Source organism: Cervus canadensis, chromosome 7 (genome assembly GCF_019320065.1).
Source record: "Cervus canadensis isolate Bull #8, Minnesota chromosome 7, ASM1932006v1, whole genome shotgun sequence".
NCBI classification, from domain to species: domain Eukaryota; kingdom Metazoa; phylum Chordata; class Mammalia; order Artiodactyla; family Cervidae; genus Cervus; species Cervus canadensis.
This window is the reverse complement of record NC_057392.1, coordinates 20615597-20630577: the sequence shown is the minus strand read 5'-3', so window position 1 is coordinate 20630577 and position 14981 is coordinate 20615597. Positions and strand designations below refer to the sequence as shown.

At 45.1% G+C, this 14981-nt stretch overlaps 1 protein-coding gene across 2 annotated transcripts; it reads right to left on the bottom strand.

Moving 5' to 3' along the window:
• Positions 1-3890: 3890 nt before the first annotated feature.
• On the bottom strand, positions 3891-14917 carry NDUFV3 (NADH:ubiquinone oxidoreductase subunit V3). 2 transcript variants are annotated; one of them, XM_043474500.1, is made up of 4 exons: positions 14760-14917; positions 12805-12925; positions 6713-7801; positions 3891-4473 (listed from the first exon to the last, which is right to left on the bottom strand). In XM_043474500.1, the coding sequence occupies exons 1-4, from the start codon at positions 14805-14807 to the stop codon at positions 4313-4315; spliced, it is 1419 nt and encodes a 472-aa protein (XP_043330435.1). In that variant the 5' UTR covers positions 14808-14917; the 3' UTR covers positions 3891-4312. The 2 variants fall into 2 exon arrangements, with proteins under 2 accessions (XP_043330435.1, XP_043330436.1); XM_043474501.1 differs by lacking the exon at positions 6713-7801.
• Between the last annotated feature and the right edge of the window lie 64 nt (positions 14918-14981).

Here is a 14981-nt window from a genome sequence, read left to right as displayed (position 1 = left end):
TATTTCAAACACATTACCAGCTTTTCTATTTTTTTTTTTTTTCAAGAGTGAAACCAGGTATCTCACTTCTTCTGCAGGACAGAACCTGTTATATGGACTGCATGTTTGTATCCCTCTCAAGTTCATATGTTGAAGCCCTGAGCCCATGTGGAGGTATTTGGAGGTGGGGCCTTCTGGGAAGGAAGTAGGGTTAGAGGGGCCATGAGGGTGGTGCTTCCAAGAGGGGATTAGTGTTCTTCTATAAAGAGATACCAGGAAGCTTGCTCTCTGACTCTCTGCCACGAGAGGACACAGGACAAGGCAGCTCATGTGCAAGCCAGGAGGGCGGCTCTCCCCAGGCACTGGATCAGCCGGCACCTTGATCTTGGACGTCAGACTCCCAGCGTGGAAGTTACTCCCAAAGGAACGTCACTTTGGCTGTTAAATGTTTTACCTCTTGGTCTTCGTTTAGATCTCTTCTAGAAGAAAGCCCACAGGAGGGCAGAGGGAAGGAGGCGGGGGGAAAAGGCAGTAGAACTGGGTGCCAAGCACCCGAAGCAAATTCGTTTAGCCCACCCTTCACTGAATTAAATGACCTGTGGCTGCCCCATAACACTGGGGTATTAAAACTGTGGCTCTCAGACAAACCCAATCTCTGTCTCTTTTTGTAAGGCCCACACCAAGAATGGTTTGGTTTTTTTTTTTTTATTAGTTGGAGGCTAATTACTTTACAATATTGTAGTGGTTTTTGCCATACATTGACATGAATCAGCCATGGATTTACATGTAAAAACTGATTTCAAAATAGCTTTATCCACACAATCAAAAGCATTTGTAGTTCTTTTATTCCCCTAAATTGAAGGTATATATTATAGTCAAAGAGTTGTGCTCAAATTATTTTGAATTAGTTGTCTTTTCCCTCTGACATAGTTATGTTATTAATTCAAGATACAGTTGAGTTTACTTTTTTCTGTTTGCATTCAGTTTTAATCTCCCAATTCACAATTACTTAATTTTGCTTTTTCTTTTTTTTTAATCTTTTTTTTCCCCATTTATTTTTATTAGTTGGAGGCTAATTACTTTACAATATTGTAGTGGTTTTTGTCATATATTGACATGAATCAGCCATGGATTTACATGTATTCCCCATCCCGATCCCCGATCCCACCTCCGTCTCCACCAGATTCCTCTGGGTCTTCCCAGTACACCAGGCCTGAGCACTTGTCTCATGCATCCAGCCTGGGCTGGTGATGTTTTTTTTTAAACATCTTCAAAGAGTTGAAGAAAAATGACAGCCACACTGATGGCATGTATGTGGCAAAGTCGAAAATATTTACTATCTGGCCCATTTATGGAAAAACTCCTCCCTCCCGTGCTCCCCAGGTTTAAGAGCGATTTGGTTTGCTTGGTTTCTACCTCACACAGCCTTCCTGCAGACTGTAGGGCATTGTGGTATTAGCAAAGTCATTTTACAAGTCTTTGACTGCATTCTGCACCCAAGGTATAGGACCATGGTCGGACAGCGCTGTGGGATAGCCACTACCAACATCCTTGGGTTGGGAGACGAGGAGATTAGAAACCATCAAACACAAAGCCCGGGCTTGGAAGCAGGATCGGGAAAGCCACACGATCATCTGCTGGGTTTCTGTTATTAACCAGCTGCCAGTGAGCATCGGAGCCAGAACCCACAATGAGCAGGTCCCCATACAGCCTCCTGCAGTCCCAGGGTGTGTGTCGTAACAGGTGTAAGAGAACCAATATCCAGAAAGATGCCAGCATTCAGGTGACATGACATGAAAACCACAAAAAGAGAGGCAAATCTTGTTGAATTCAAAATGTATTAAGCCAACTTAAAAATCTCACAGAAATGAAAGCAATACACATGTTCACGAATCACTTGTGATTCATTAGCCTGGTTTCTGGAAATTCCTCTTCAGAAAACAACAGAAAATACAAAATGAGTTACATGCACACAGACGTTTTGGCAGCACTCTTTTTTAAAAGAGAACGTGGGAAATTACACAAACTCAACGAGCTGCGCTCAGTGGGTAGCTGTGGCTGCAAGCCCAGATGAAGGTTCTGGGGTCTGAATGCAGAGCCGTGCCTGGTGCTATTTATCGTGGCTCCTGAGACTTTCCAGAGGGTTAGAGCCAGGGGGAAATATTACACAGATTGAAGTATATCCAGACTTGTTTTGATGCAAAAAGAACTACAACTGAGAGGGTAACAGGCAGGAAGGCTATGGGTCCCCAAGTGCAGGAAATAGACTGCAAGCGTCAGATGTTTTTTTCTTTCTCTATACAAAATTAATAGGTTTCTTTTAAAATTCTGTGTTGCCATGATGGCAACTGGTTCCACCAGAACTTCTCTCAAACCTTGAGCTAACCAATGCATTTTTCTTATGGAAATGTTTTTCTTAAGCTATGTTAATGAACTATGTATTTACCTTAGACTCATCTTTCTTCAAGTCTCTGCCTAAGACTCAGAACCAATAATGGCTCAACAAATCAGTATGTTTTACTCATGAAAATGTTCTTAGGCTGTGTTAATGAGACTATGTACTTGCTTGGAAATCTGCCTTTCTTCAAGATTCATGTCAATTGTTTTATGGCCTGGGTTGACTCAGCTTGTGCCACTGTTATCTCAAAATGCAGGTTGTGGATGAGGGGCCTGGTGCCACTCTGAGTTTTGAGACATTTCCTCTCTCCAATTAGCAGCCTGCTGATGGGTGTATAGCTTCTTGCTGAAAACTAGCAGGAGGGCACTCTTTTTGCCCCCTTCTGATGTCTGGGTCAGAAGCTTTCTCTTTTATATTTTAATAAAACTTTATTACACAAAAGCTCTGAGCGATCAAGCCTCATCACTGGCCCCAGATTGAATCTCTCTCCTCTGGATGCCAAGAATCCCGGCGTCTTTCATGGCTCAACAACAACCTTTCAGAATTCTCTGTGGTATTAACAGCCCAGGCAAGTGCACTCTGGCATGAGACCACAGCCCTTCACACACCTCCACACATCACAGGGGATCCATAGGCCACAGTGTAAGAAGCTATTAAATGAATAAAAAAAAAAAAAACACAACCCAGGATAGAAAGCTGTATGTACATTATATGGTTGTAGCACCGGGAAACCTGTTCTGTATTAACCATGGTCGGATGAGCAGAGATTTCAGGTTCTATGTTCCATCTGCTTTCTTTTGGTAATGGGTCTTAGTACTCTTATAATGAAAAATGTGATTAGAGAACTTTGTTGAGTCGCTAAGCCTCCGGGGCGGTAATGAAATCTGAGACAGATGATCACAATACTAGTTTTCCAACCCCACGTTTTCAGTCTTGGTATCCTTACTTGGACTCATTTTAAGAAAAGCAGATTATAGAAATGTGAGGCAGAAGTTATAACACACTGTACTGTTTGTTGTAAACTGACTAGAGGCCAAGAACCAGAACTGAAATGAACTAAGGCCCACAAGCTCGGGCACAGAAACAAGCAAGGAAGCATGACAACAGGCAAACCAGGAAATGTCCCAGTGTGTAGACAGGTGTTCTGCTGCGTGGCCCAAGCAGGCGGACAGAGCCTCTCTCTCAGCAACGATCTCAGCTGGATCTGTTACTTCTCAGAGTCCCCACGGAGCCTGGGGACACACAGAGGGACAGACAGACACCGTGGGATGCACAGAGCCTGCTCCCACTTGCACGCTCCCCAGCCTGGGTAATGTCACCCTGAGGGATGGGAAGTCACCGGGCCATCCCAGAAACCCTCCGTGGGCAAACAAGCTCATCCTGCCGGGCCACCTGGAACAAAGCTGCAGGACCCCATGTACCACTTTCACCTGTCTGTAATCCCACGGCTCCACAACTCCCCAAGTCTACATCACATACCCAATCCAACGGAACAAAAGAATTCGGATCCTTCTGATCTAAAATGCCATAATTTATTATAATTTCTCTGCAGTGCAGTAGTTACTTAAAATGTATACAACTCCTATATCTGATTCATCAGGAACTAGGTCTTATCAGAATGCCCCGCTACACTCATCGACTCCACACTGGTGAGCCAGAGAACATCAAGCTGACCGGGGCTCAGCACAGTGGAACCACACAGAGGGAAGACACCTCCGACTCTCTAATTGTGTGGATCTGTCCACTGAGCCGTACTTTATAATGAGAGAGAAATCCCCGCACCAGGTGTCTCTAACACATGGAGACTGAACCATCAGAGGAGTGCTGCTAATTCACTACTCGCCAGGATTCTACACGCCGGGTCTCGTGACTGTCTAGAGGATTGCAGGCAAGAATGCAGACAGACACAGAAAGGGTAATCTTTAAACTGGGCTCTCAGTGGCGGGGGGACTCCCGTCCTGAAGAGGGTTGGGGCATCCTGAACTTGGAGAGGTCCAGGTTTAGGTCTAAGAAGGTGTATGTGCTGTAGTCATGATGCTGGAGGTTCTTGTAGGTGGTGTTGTCAAACGGCTCGGTGGGAGTGGCTGATGCAGGCTCTGCGGGGAAAACACAACAGCGGGTAAGTGGGAAGCTTCTGAATGGGTCAGCTTTCTCTCTCTCATACACACACCCCAAGCAGTCTTCATAAATTCCACATGTAATAAACACATTGTCTACTTAGAAAAGAAAAGCCCAGAAAGCAACAGTATCTTCAAAAGCAAAATAAAGAAACTTGATTAAAATTTACACTAACCATGTAAGAGGTAGAATAGCTTTTATAATGCCTTTATATCTTACTTTGTGTAGACCCTGGACTTCTCAGAATTTTGCAAATGCCAAGAACAGTTATGGAGGGATGTGCAGGTCATTTAAAGATGCAGGAAAAAAAGCAGATCTATTAAAAATCTATCTCTAACAGCAATAAATCATTTACAGAAGAAAAATTTTAAAGTGGCAACTAAGTGAGACTTCTAAGTCTCCAAATACAAGAAAATCAGATAAAGTCCAATGTTTTTGATGATAACACAGTTAAGGGGAACTAGAAACGAGATGTGCAGCTTTTGTTGTTTAACTTTTTCGAAAAGAAGTTGTTGATAAACTTTAGATTCAGACTAAAAAACACTTAGCCTTCTCTATGTGGAAGAAAGAATTAGAACCCACACACCTACACAATTGGTGCTCTTAATACCACGTGTGTGGATGAAGCAAAAGACACCCCACTTCCCTGTGATGTGCCCTGAGACACGAGGATGGCACAGGGGAGCCAGCCTGGGTCATGGCTGATTCCGGATGGGTTCTCATGGCCCTGAAACTACTGTTGTCCAGACTCCGTTCACTTCTAATCATGCTGCAAAAAAGTAACTACAGTTTCCCACTATTTGAATTCATATCAAAATTTTCATACCAAAGTGTTTTTCATTTTCTTAGTCGCGTTAAAACAAACGATGTCTTATTAAGAGAACTGATCTCTTTCCCGTCTCAACAAGCAGGGTATCTTCTCGTGGGGACAGCTCAGGCAGGTGCAACCTCACAGTCCATGTGTAGGGGGGGAGCTGACAGAAGGGAATCGAACCCCCACCCTTCCCCGGCAGGACAGGAGCCCAGTGGCTGGGCTGGGCGAGCTACAGCTCACCCCCTGCAGACGCTGCCCTGAAAGTCAGCTGCACTCTGGGTAGCGTCTTCAGCCTCCAAAGGGCAAAGAGAATGTTGGAAAAATAACACAATCATAAAAAATTAGCCAAATTGTTTTCAAAAAGATCTGCAATCTGAAAACTCCCAATTCTGTGTTACCCTGAAGGTCTGACAAATCTATAGCAGAGTGACTATGATAGCAGCAGGAAAGCAGTTTTTGGGGTCAGGAGGAGGCTGGCAGGTGCTGGCTGCAGCTTCATATGTTCATGAAAGAGGGAGAAAAGGGGAGGGAAGAAAACACACAATACTGTAACACACTGAGGCAACAACAATAATTACAGGTAACGTACACTAGCCTAGAAGAGGCTTTAAACAGAAGAGTGCAGACAGGAAGAAGCTGGGTTTGTTAGTGATGGGTGCATTTCAAGAGCCACAGATCCTAAAACTGGAGACCTGCTTTCCCATTTTGCTGTGGTCCCCCTAAAGCACACTGTATTTTATGAAGTTCGATGCACAAGAAAGTGGTAAAATAAGAATAAACAGTTTCCCTTTAAAAATTTAGGGAAGCAAAAAAGCCCTTCATAAAAACTCAGTACAGAAAAACAAAGCAGCCTGCTGTGCTCCTCAGGTGGATGAGAGGACACGTCCAGGGTAAACTAGACTCGGGCAGTTCAGAGCTGCCTTAAGGTCCAGCTTCAATCCCTAAAGTGAGCTCTACCCTTAGGCATAACGATGCTAAACACAAAGGCCTGTTCAGCTCATCTGAAGGCCATTTCTCCAAGTGCAAGCACCGCTCCTCACCTGGGGAGTTTAACAGAACCCTCCCACCACCCCCCACTCAATGAGGTTCCCTGCAGGTTCAACACCCTTCAAAATTAAGAATGAAGATGTTCATCTGCCTGTCGTCACAAGTTCTACTGGTTAAGAAACAGTCGGAAGCGCCAAGGGCAAACTTTTTCATTGTGAAATAAATCTGAAATGTTTCAGGAATTTCTACCCATAATTAACATACACTCCCCAGCTTATGTGAGACAGTGCTACCGGCCACAGGCCTACTGGGGAACCTGATCGAGTGTAACACTTGTTTTCATCGCACCGTTCTTCAGAGCCTGACCTCCCCACCCAAAGGACAGAAAGAGCTCTGAACCCCAAGGCAAGGTGTACCCTGTGTGTGGTCCTGGCCTTCCACTTGAGCGGCAGAGTCCTCCATGATCCCGCCCTTCTCCTCAAGCTTCAGGACTGCAGGCTTTTCATCCAGAACATCTTTATTCTGAACAGGGGCTGGCTTCAAATTTTGCATGGGTAGCTGATCTTCCAAAATCTCTTCCTCAGCCTTTAAGATTCCTTCTGCTGCCTGCTTTTCCACTTTTTCTGTTTTGAACAGGGGAAGAGCCAGCTCCCCATCTGCTTCTGGCACTTGTTTCTCCAAAAGGCTCCCTCTGGCCTCAGGAGGGGCTGGCGGCTGCCCCCCGGCTCTGGCTCCTGTTGATGGGGTGGGCGCCGGGCTGCCATCGGGATGTGTGGACAATCTCCACGTTGTTCGGTCAGACAAGACTTTTTTAACTTCAAGTGGCTTTTGGCTTTCTTTGTCTATTTTGTTTGATCTAGATATCTTCTGCGATTGCTTCTCCTTTACATTTTGCTTCATAGACTCCTCAGCGGCGTGTGACTTGGGCGCTGCGGTTCTGGGTTTGGGGTCCTTTCTGTCCTCCAGGGGCTGACCGGAGGCCCCTCTTTTCTTTACCTGGCGGGGCCTCTCTGCAGGGGTGAGGTCCAGCTGTGGCTGCTGTGCCACTGTCTTCTCTGTGGCCGATATCTCAGTTTTGGGGGCCCTATCTGCAGAGGAATGTGAGGCCTCTGCTACGGGAGACCCTCCCCTGCGTTTGCTCTTCACCTGAGGACCTGCTCCTGAGCGGGCGCCCTCCTCGTCAGACTCTGAATCCGAGGAGCTGGATGAAGATGAAGACGAATCATCCGTCCCTCTCCTGCCCCACGGGGCTGCTTCTGAATCTGGACCCTGTTTTCTGAATGGAGACACGACTTTCTGAGGAAACTCTACCAAAGTCTTTCTTGACAAAAGCTTCGGAAGCCCTTGGTCTGTGTGCAGCACACTGGCATCGAGGTTAGGGCTTGCTAGCGTCCTGCTTTGGCTCACAACTGATGGGGAGGAAGTGGGTGCAGATAAGGGTTTGGACACCGCATCTGCTGTTGGGGGGGCAAGCTGCTGGCCCCTCTCCTTTGGTTCCACTACATCTAGGAAACGGCATAAAGAGGATTATTATTTTTCATATCGAGTAAAACAGTGTGAATTCATCAAGGTCACAGACATTTCATTACATATCACCTTGTTACTGACAGTATCTTCAACATCATCATACTACGAACTGCTCCATGGAAACCCACTCTTAACGGAAAGCCAAGCCACACAGGAGAACAATTAAAAAAAAAAAAAATCGCAGATGTCTTCCTTGATAGCTGAAGATTTTTTAAGATGGGTTTTTTTAAACAATAGAAGAAGTAACAATCTTATCTCCATTTTTCACAGTGAGAGCTTCCTGATGATAATTATTTTTTAAACTACTATTTCATCTCAATTTAAGATAAATTATAAAGATATTTTCAGATGATGAAAGTTTTAGAAATGCCTGATTTCTCAAATCCCTAAAGAAATTGATGCCTCTCAAATATTTTAAAAATGACCCATATTGCATGAACTTGACCTTTTAAACAAAAGAACAAAGCAAAAGTGGAGAAGAGAGTCTGGTTTGGGTCTGGGGGAAGCACATGCACGAGTTTAAGAGTTGGGGGTGGGAGGGAGGGGATACTGGGAGTCAAACGAAGGTGTCCTGAGAGGAACAAGAGTCCTGCAAAATCATGTCCTTCAGCGGTTTCTTCTGCCAAAGAAAACTGTTTCAAGACCAAAAAGGTCTAAAATAACCGAGTATCATATGTGTCATTAGAAACAGTGAGTCTTAAATTGTTACAGTAAGTGGTATTGTAAGTCTTAGATGTTGTAGAGTCAACCAGGAAAGAAAATGAAATCCCACAAAACATTCATTAGTTCTATTTTCACTCAATTGTCTCTGATGATAAATCTTTTTTAACCATACAGATAAGAAGAGAAATATAGAACAGGTTTTTATAAATTAAAATTACTTTTCAAGTCTAAAGCAAAATTTAAAAAAATATATTGCAGATGAGCAAACTCTAAATGCACTTCCTATTTTTCAAGTCTAGGAGACTATTTTATACTAAAAAGTATACCACTTCTTTAAAGTGGAAAAAAATGTATTTCTAACTTTACCATTTTACTGGTATCCAAAAAAAATCTCTTAATTGTTTTCTGAGATCAGGGACTATATATATACACACACACAGACTATATATATACACACACATATATATACAGACACACATATATACACATACATATATATACACACATCAGAATGACAGGAAATGATCAAAGAAAACTGAGAAATAATCAGAAATGGGCCAGAGAGAGGGCAACAGGCGGTGTAAGAGGCTATGGCTGAACAGCCAGAGCTGGGGTGCCAGCTTAAACCCCCGCCACGCCCTGTCTGAGCCTGCAGCCACGCACCGTCCCAGAACCCGCATTCTGACTGCAGGGACAGAACAAGCACAGAGCCCCGGGATCACATGAAACATAAGATCAAGGTGAACGCATGCACATGCACTCAAACCCTCTCATTCCGTCTTTCTGAACCATACCTGAAACAGCACAGAGGCTCTGACAAGGAATGTGTAACATACACTGGCCTCCAAACCCTGCTAGCCTGCTCACCTCTACCACTGATCCACTTTTATGCTGAGCATGAATTTTCCAAGTGTGAAAAATTAACTTCTATTAAGGCTTATTTTAGATAGGCTACTATCTAATTATAATGCCTCACCCTTTCAAAATTTATTATGAAGATTTTCAAAAATGTAAGTAAGTTACTAAAACATTAGACTTACCACCTACTGAAAGCAAAAAGAAAATCTCAAATGAAATAGTTTATTTTGTTTGAAAAAGGAAACTTTGGTCTACCATACTAAATAAGAATGTTTTAAAATATCTTCTCTGCAGGCTTGGTTACTGGGAGAACCCCAGAGACAGGCTAACAGACGGAACCACAGTAACGCAGCTGCCTCTCATCAGGAGCCAACCTCCGACGCTCTGCAGCGCAGGCCCAGCATGCTCTGTGACGTGGAGGGAAGCCGGCTGCGATGACCACAGCAGCCACCAGTGACCCCTGCCCACAGTGCCGGCGGGGACACCACGTCTGCACTCGGCCGAGTGGGCTCCTGCCGCCTGGAGACAGCCACGTGTACCGAGCAGCGCGCTTGCTCTGAACTTAAGCATGACCCTACCTGTTTGTTTTCGTGAAACTTGCGTTTCTAGCGGCGGGACACCTGCACACTCTGACAGCGTTCTAGTTTAAGTGTGACTTTCCTCGAAAGACAAATATGCGAGACACAAAGCCCCTAGAATAAGACCAGTCACAGAGCCTCCCCTCCCAGCACAAGAGGCGGACTTTCGGGGGCGGGTTCTAATCCTCAGAGGCTGTCACAGCCCAGATAAATAAAGGTCTACAGACACAAGTCACAGTGCAGAGGCAGCACTCTCCTACAGCTTCTGTCTCTCCTCTCCACTTGAATCTCCTGAGTATCTTTTCTCACTGAAAATCAGGCGTGGGCACAACTTTCAGTTTTTTAGTAGCACCCTAACTGAAAACGGAGGTGACTTAGGTGTTTAAAACAGATGAGATGAGCAGCTCCACATCTTGTCAGCGGGTCACAAAACTAATTTCAGAAACAAAGGTACATTTCAACAGGATGCGAAACAGTTTTTCAATTTTATATGGTAACAAAAACTTCTTTTCACATGATTTTTACTAGTAAAGAAAAGTTGGGCTTTTTTTTTTGGCTTTAATAAATACACAAGAATTGATTTTTTTCCACCAACAAGACAACACACTGCTTATAAATATAGACTGGGGATCTTACTGCTGGGGCTCAAATCAGGCTCCATTATTGACACAGTGTGACCCTCCGTGGCTCAGGAGTCTCTCCCCTCTCCACTTTCTCATCTGTAACACAGGGATGTTAAACATAGGGCTTCCCTGGTGGCTCAGTGGTAAAGAATCTGCAGGCAATGCAGGAGATGTGGGTTTGACTGTGGATTCAACTCACTGATCCCTGAAACCTCGGGAGAAATACTGAGGACTGCACATGCTGACTTAGAAGCAGGATTTTTTTTCTTTCATGCAGGGACTGGCATTACTTTTTAAGTTCTGAAATACAAGTGTAAAGTGCATTAAAGACAGCACAGCTCTAAAAGCTGTCTTCCCACCTGACCGCACACACACATCACACAGGTCATCAGCCTCACACTGACCTAGCAAGACTGGCCTGCTGACCCTGCTCATTATGAAGGGACTTGAGGCCTGCAGGGTTTGCTGTGGCCAGAGGTGGAAGCTACGTGAGCCCAAGGCCAACCCCCAGCTCGGTACTCCTTTCTCACAACTGCACCCAAAACCATCACAGGATGAAGCATTCCATTTCTATTCACATATAGAAGCACATTTCTAAAAAAGGGGATCTTTGGAAAAAAGAAGAGACTTTATGTTTAAGATTGTTGCTGTTTAGTCCCTGTCATGTCCAACTCTTTTGTGGCCCCATGAACTGTGGCCTGCCAGGCTCCTCTGTCCATGGCATTTCCCAAGCAAGAATACTGGAGTGGGCTGCCATTTCTGTCTCCAGGGGATCTTCCTGACCCAGGGATTCAATCCACAGTCAAACCCGCATCTCCTGCATTGCAGGTGGATTCTTTACCACTGAGCCACCAGGGAAGCCCTATGTTTAAGATAGCTATTTTAAAATGTGTAGATGAAAACTGAAAAAGAACATGGGCTTTAAAAACGTGGCAGGTGCAGGATAGAAAACAACAGTCTTCCTGTTGAATTTGGGCCTCCAGTGGACGAGCACGCAGACACACAGGGAGGGTATATGTCCTTAGCCAAGATGGATGGCATGTGAAAGGCAGCTGAAGGCTCTCTCAACAACACACAGATATTTTATAACCTACCTGTGTTTTTGTGTGCAGATGAACAGGGGACAAAAGCATCTACACACTTTCAAACACTCAAACTGAGGAAATAATATCTTGATGAAAATAAGACAAACTCAAAACAATCATTCTAGACCCCATATAGTCAAAGATTTACAAAGAGACTGTACATTGTATATGTATATTAAGAGTTAACTGAAAAAAAAAAAGAGTTAACTGAGGTTTCATCAATTAAGACTAAACACAATGGGCCTCTTAAATAGTTCCTTGGATAGCAAGGGTCAAACCAGTCAATCCTGAGGGAAATCAACCCTGACTATTCATTGGAAGGATTGATGCTGAAGTTGAAGCTCCAGTCTTTCGGCCACCTGATGTGAAGAGCTGACTCACTGGAAAAGACCCTGATGCTAGGAAAGACTGAGGGCAGGAGGAGAAGGGAGTGGCAGATGATGAGATGGTTGGATGGCATCACCGACTCAATGGACATGAGTTTGAGCAAACTCCAGGAGACAGTGGAGGACAGGGAAGCCTGGTATGCTGTAGTCCATGGGGTTGCAGAGAGTCGGACTCGACTGAGTAACTGAACAACAATGATGCATTTCCTATATTCCCCCATGAGCATGTACTACACTGGATTCAGGGGCAACAGTCAAAACTGGCGGTAAAGTCAAAATGACCATGGAAAGAGCTAGAAGCAGATAACCACACTTCGTTAAGAGAGTCCTGATGGAATTGGAGCCTACTCCTAACTCCCTCTCCAAAGTCATAAAGACACCTGCAGTTCCCGGCTATGACCATGCAAAGCCTAGGAGACCACTGACAAGTTCCAGAGACACAGAAAAAAAGTCAGTCAGGGAGGAAAAACAGGGTGGGGGTCACAGCCACCTCACAGGAGCACGTAAGCACAGCCATCAGATACCACAGAGTCGGCATATGCTGCATCCCATTGCTACCCATGCAGTCTGATGTTTAGAAAATACAGAGAACCAGTTCAGAGTCAAAGACTATGATGTTACTGCTGTGTTTGGTCTAAAACTAGTCACAGATCTTCTGTCTGATTGTAATCTGGACACCCTTTAAAAAATGAAGCATCAAATTATGTAGCTAGAAAATTCTAATGCCTAGGAAGCTGACTTATTCACTCTGCCTCCTCTCTTACTTATAACGACCATGAAAACCTTACTCTTTGGTGGGCTCTGCTTCTTGGGGTTCGGTGGTAATCCCTTTTCATTCTTTCCTGATTCTGCAGAGAGAGAAACTGCAGGAGCAAGTCCTCGAAACACGCCTGCTTCCAGAAGCACAGTCTGACAAAAGAATGGCACAACAATAGAAATTTTGGAGTAATACCATTTATAACATCTATTACGGCATGAAAATTATGAATAGTATTATCGCGACATATAAATGCTGTGAATTCATATGGCATATTTCTAACAGTTATGATAATTTTCAGCATCTACATATATTATGGAAAGTTTGGAAAATACAAAAAAACTTCGAGCAAAAAACGCCTGAGTTCAAGGACAGTCACTACTAACATTCGAGTATTTCTTCCAAAGTGACTTTCTCCTAAGCATATTTTTTTGTAGTCTCCAATTACCTATCAATCTACAAAATACTTGATTCTTTTCATAAAATGTTTTCCTGTGCTTAGAATATAAAGCAGAAGCACAATCTAGCCACTAAAAATGCTACTGAAGATGAAAAACAGTTGCTTCAAAACTGTCTATTATATACTGTAAGTGAACACTTCACACTTCACGAGTGTTCATTCACTCAGTATATACTCACTAAGCCTACTATGTGCTAGACACAGAACACAGGCACCTACAGTACCCACATGAAGGTGAAGCATTTGCTTTTTCTGGTTATGACGTCAGTTCAGTTCAGTTGCTCAGGAGTGTCTGACTCTTTGTGACCCCATGAACCGCAACATGCCAGGCCTCCCTGTCCATCACCAACTCCCCGAGTCTACCTAAACCCATGTCCATTGAGTTGGTGATGCCATCCAACCATCTCATCCTCTGTCGTCCCCTTCTCCTCCTGCCCTCAATCTTTCCCAGCGTCAGGGTCTTTTCAAATGAGTCAGCTCTTCGCATCAGGTGGCCAAAGTATTGGAGTTGCAGCTTCAACATCAGTCCTTCCAATGAACACCCAGGACTGATGTCCTTTAGGATGGACTGGTTGGATCTCCTTGCAGTCCAAGGGACTCTCAAGGGTCTTCTTCAACACCATAGTTCAAAGAGCATCAATTCTTCAGCACTCAGCTTTCTTTATAGTTCAACTCTCACATCCATACATGACTACCGGAAAAACCATAGCCTTGACTAGACGGACCTTTGTTGACAAAGTAATGTATCTGCTTTTTAATATGCTGTCTAGGTGTGATAAATTTCCTTCCAAGGAGTAATCATCTTTTAATTTCATGGCTGCAATCACCATCTGCAGTGATTTTGGAGTCCCAAAAAATAAAGTCAGCCACTGTGTATATGTATTCATGAAAGTTTGAAAAATGAACTGGGCCAAGATATGAAAAGGAAAACAGTGGCCTCTCTCACAACAGATGCCCCCTCCATTATCTGTATTTTGCAACGATTAGAATAGTTACTGCTTTTGTCAAAAGAGTCATTTTTAATTTTAAATACAGTGAAGTGGACTTAGCTTTGTCCAGATGGAAAAAGTTCTTTCTCCTTTTCATTTCACAGATGAGGTAACCTAAGCTAGCTTCTGAGTGGCTGCCTAGTTACCAGGTCAACCAGGTTCTTGAAAGTTCCCTTATTTCCCCTTGGGCTAAATAACAGAGACACTGACCCCAAGGGTTCTGGCGGGGCTCCGCGCGGGACACCTGCGGCCCCTACACCTGTCCGTGGCCTGGCTGCACACCGGAGGCTCCTGGGGATAGGGGTCCAGAGGGGACGGTGGCCGGGGTCGCCGGGACCGTCGTTGCTCCCAGGCCTGGCTCCTAATCCCCCCAGGCCAGGTTCCCGAACCCTCACCCCAGGCCCGCCGACCCCGGAAGCGGAGTCAACGGCATCCCCGGGCGGCTGGAGGTGACCGTCAGGCCGCAGGTCTTGCCCCGCCCTCCGCGGTCTCCCGGGGCTCCGCGAGCTCCCGGCCGCCGGTCTGGCCCCTCTTTACCTTCAGCGCCCCGGCTCGTCCTTGCCGTAGCAGAAGCGAGGCCGCCATGGCTGTGACTCGGGCGCCAACAGGACGACCCTCCCGCCGGGCAGAGGTCGCACCAGACTGACGCGACGCGGCACCAGCACTGCCGCCTGAGGGCCCGCCCCTTCGGATGATGGGGCCAATCACAGGCAGTGAAGGGGCGGGGCACGGCAATGGCTGCTGCGCGCGCACCACCGC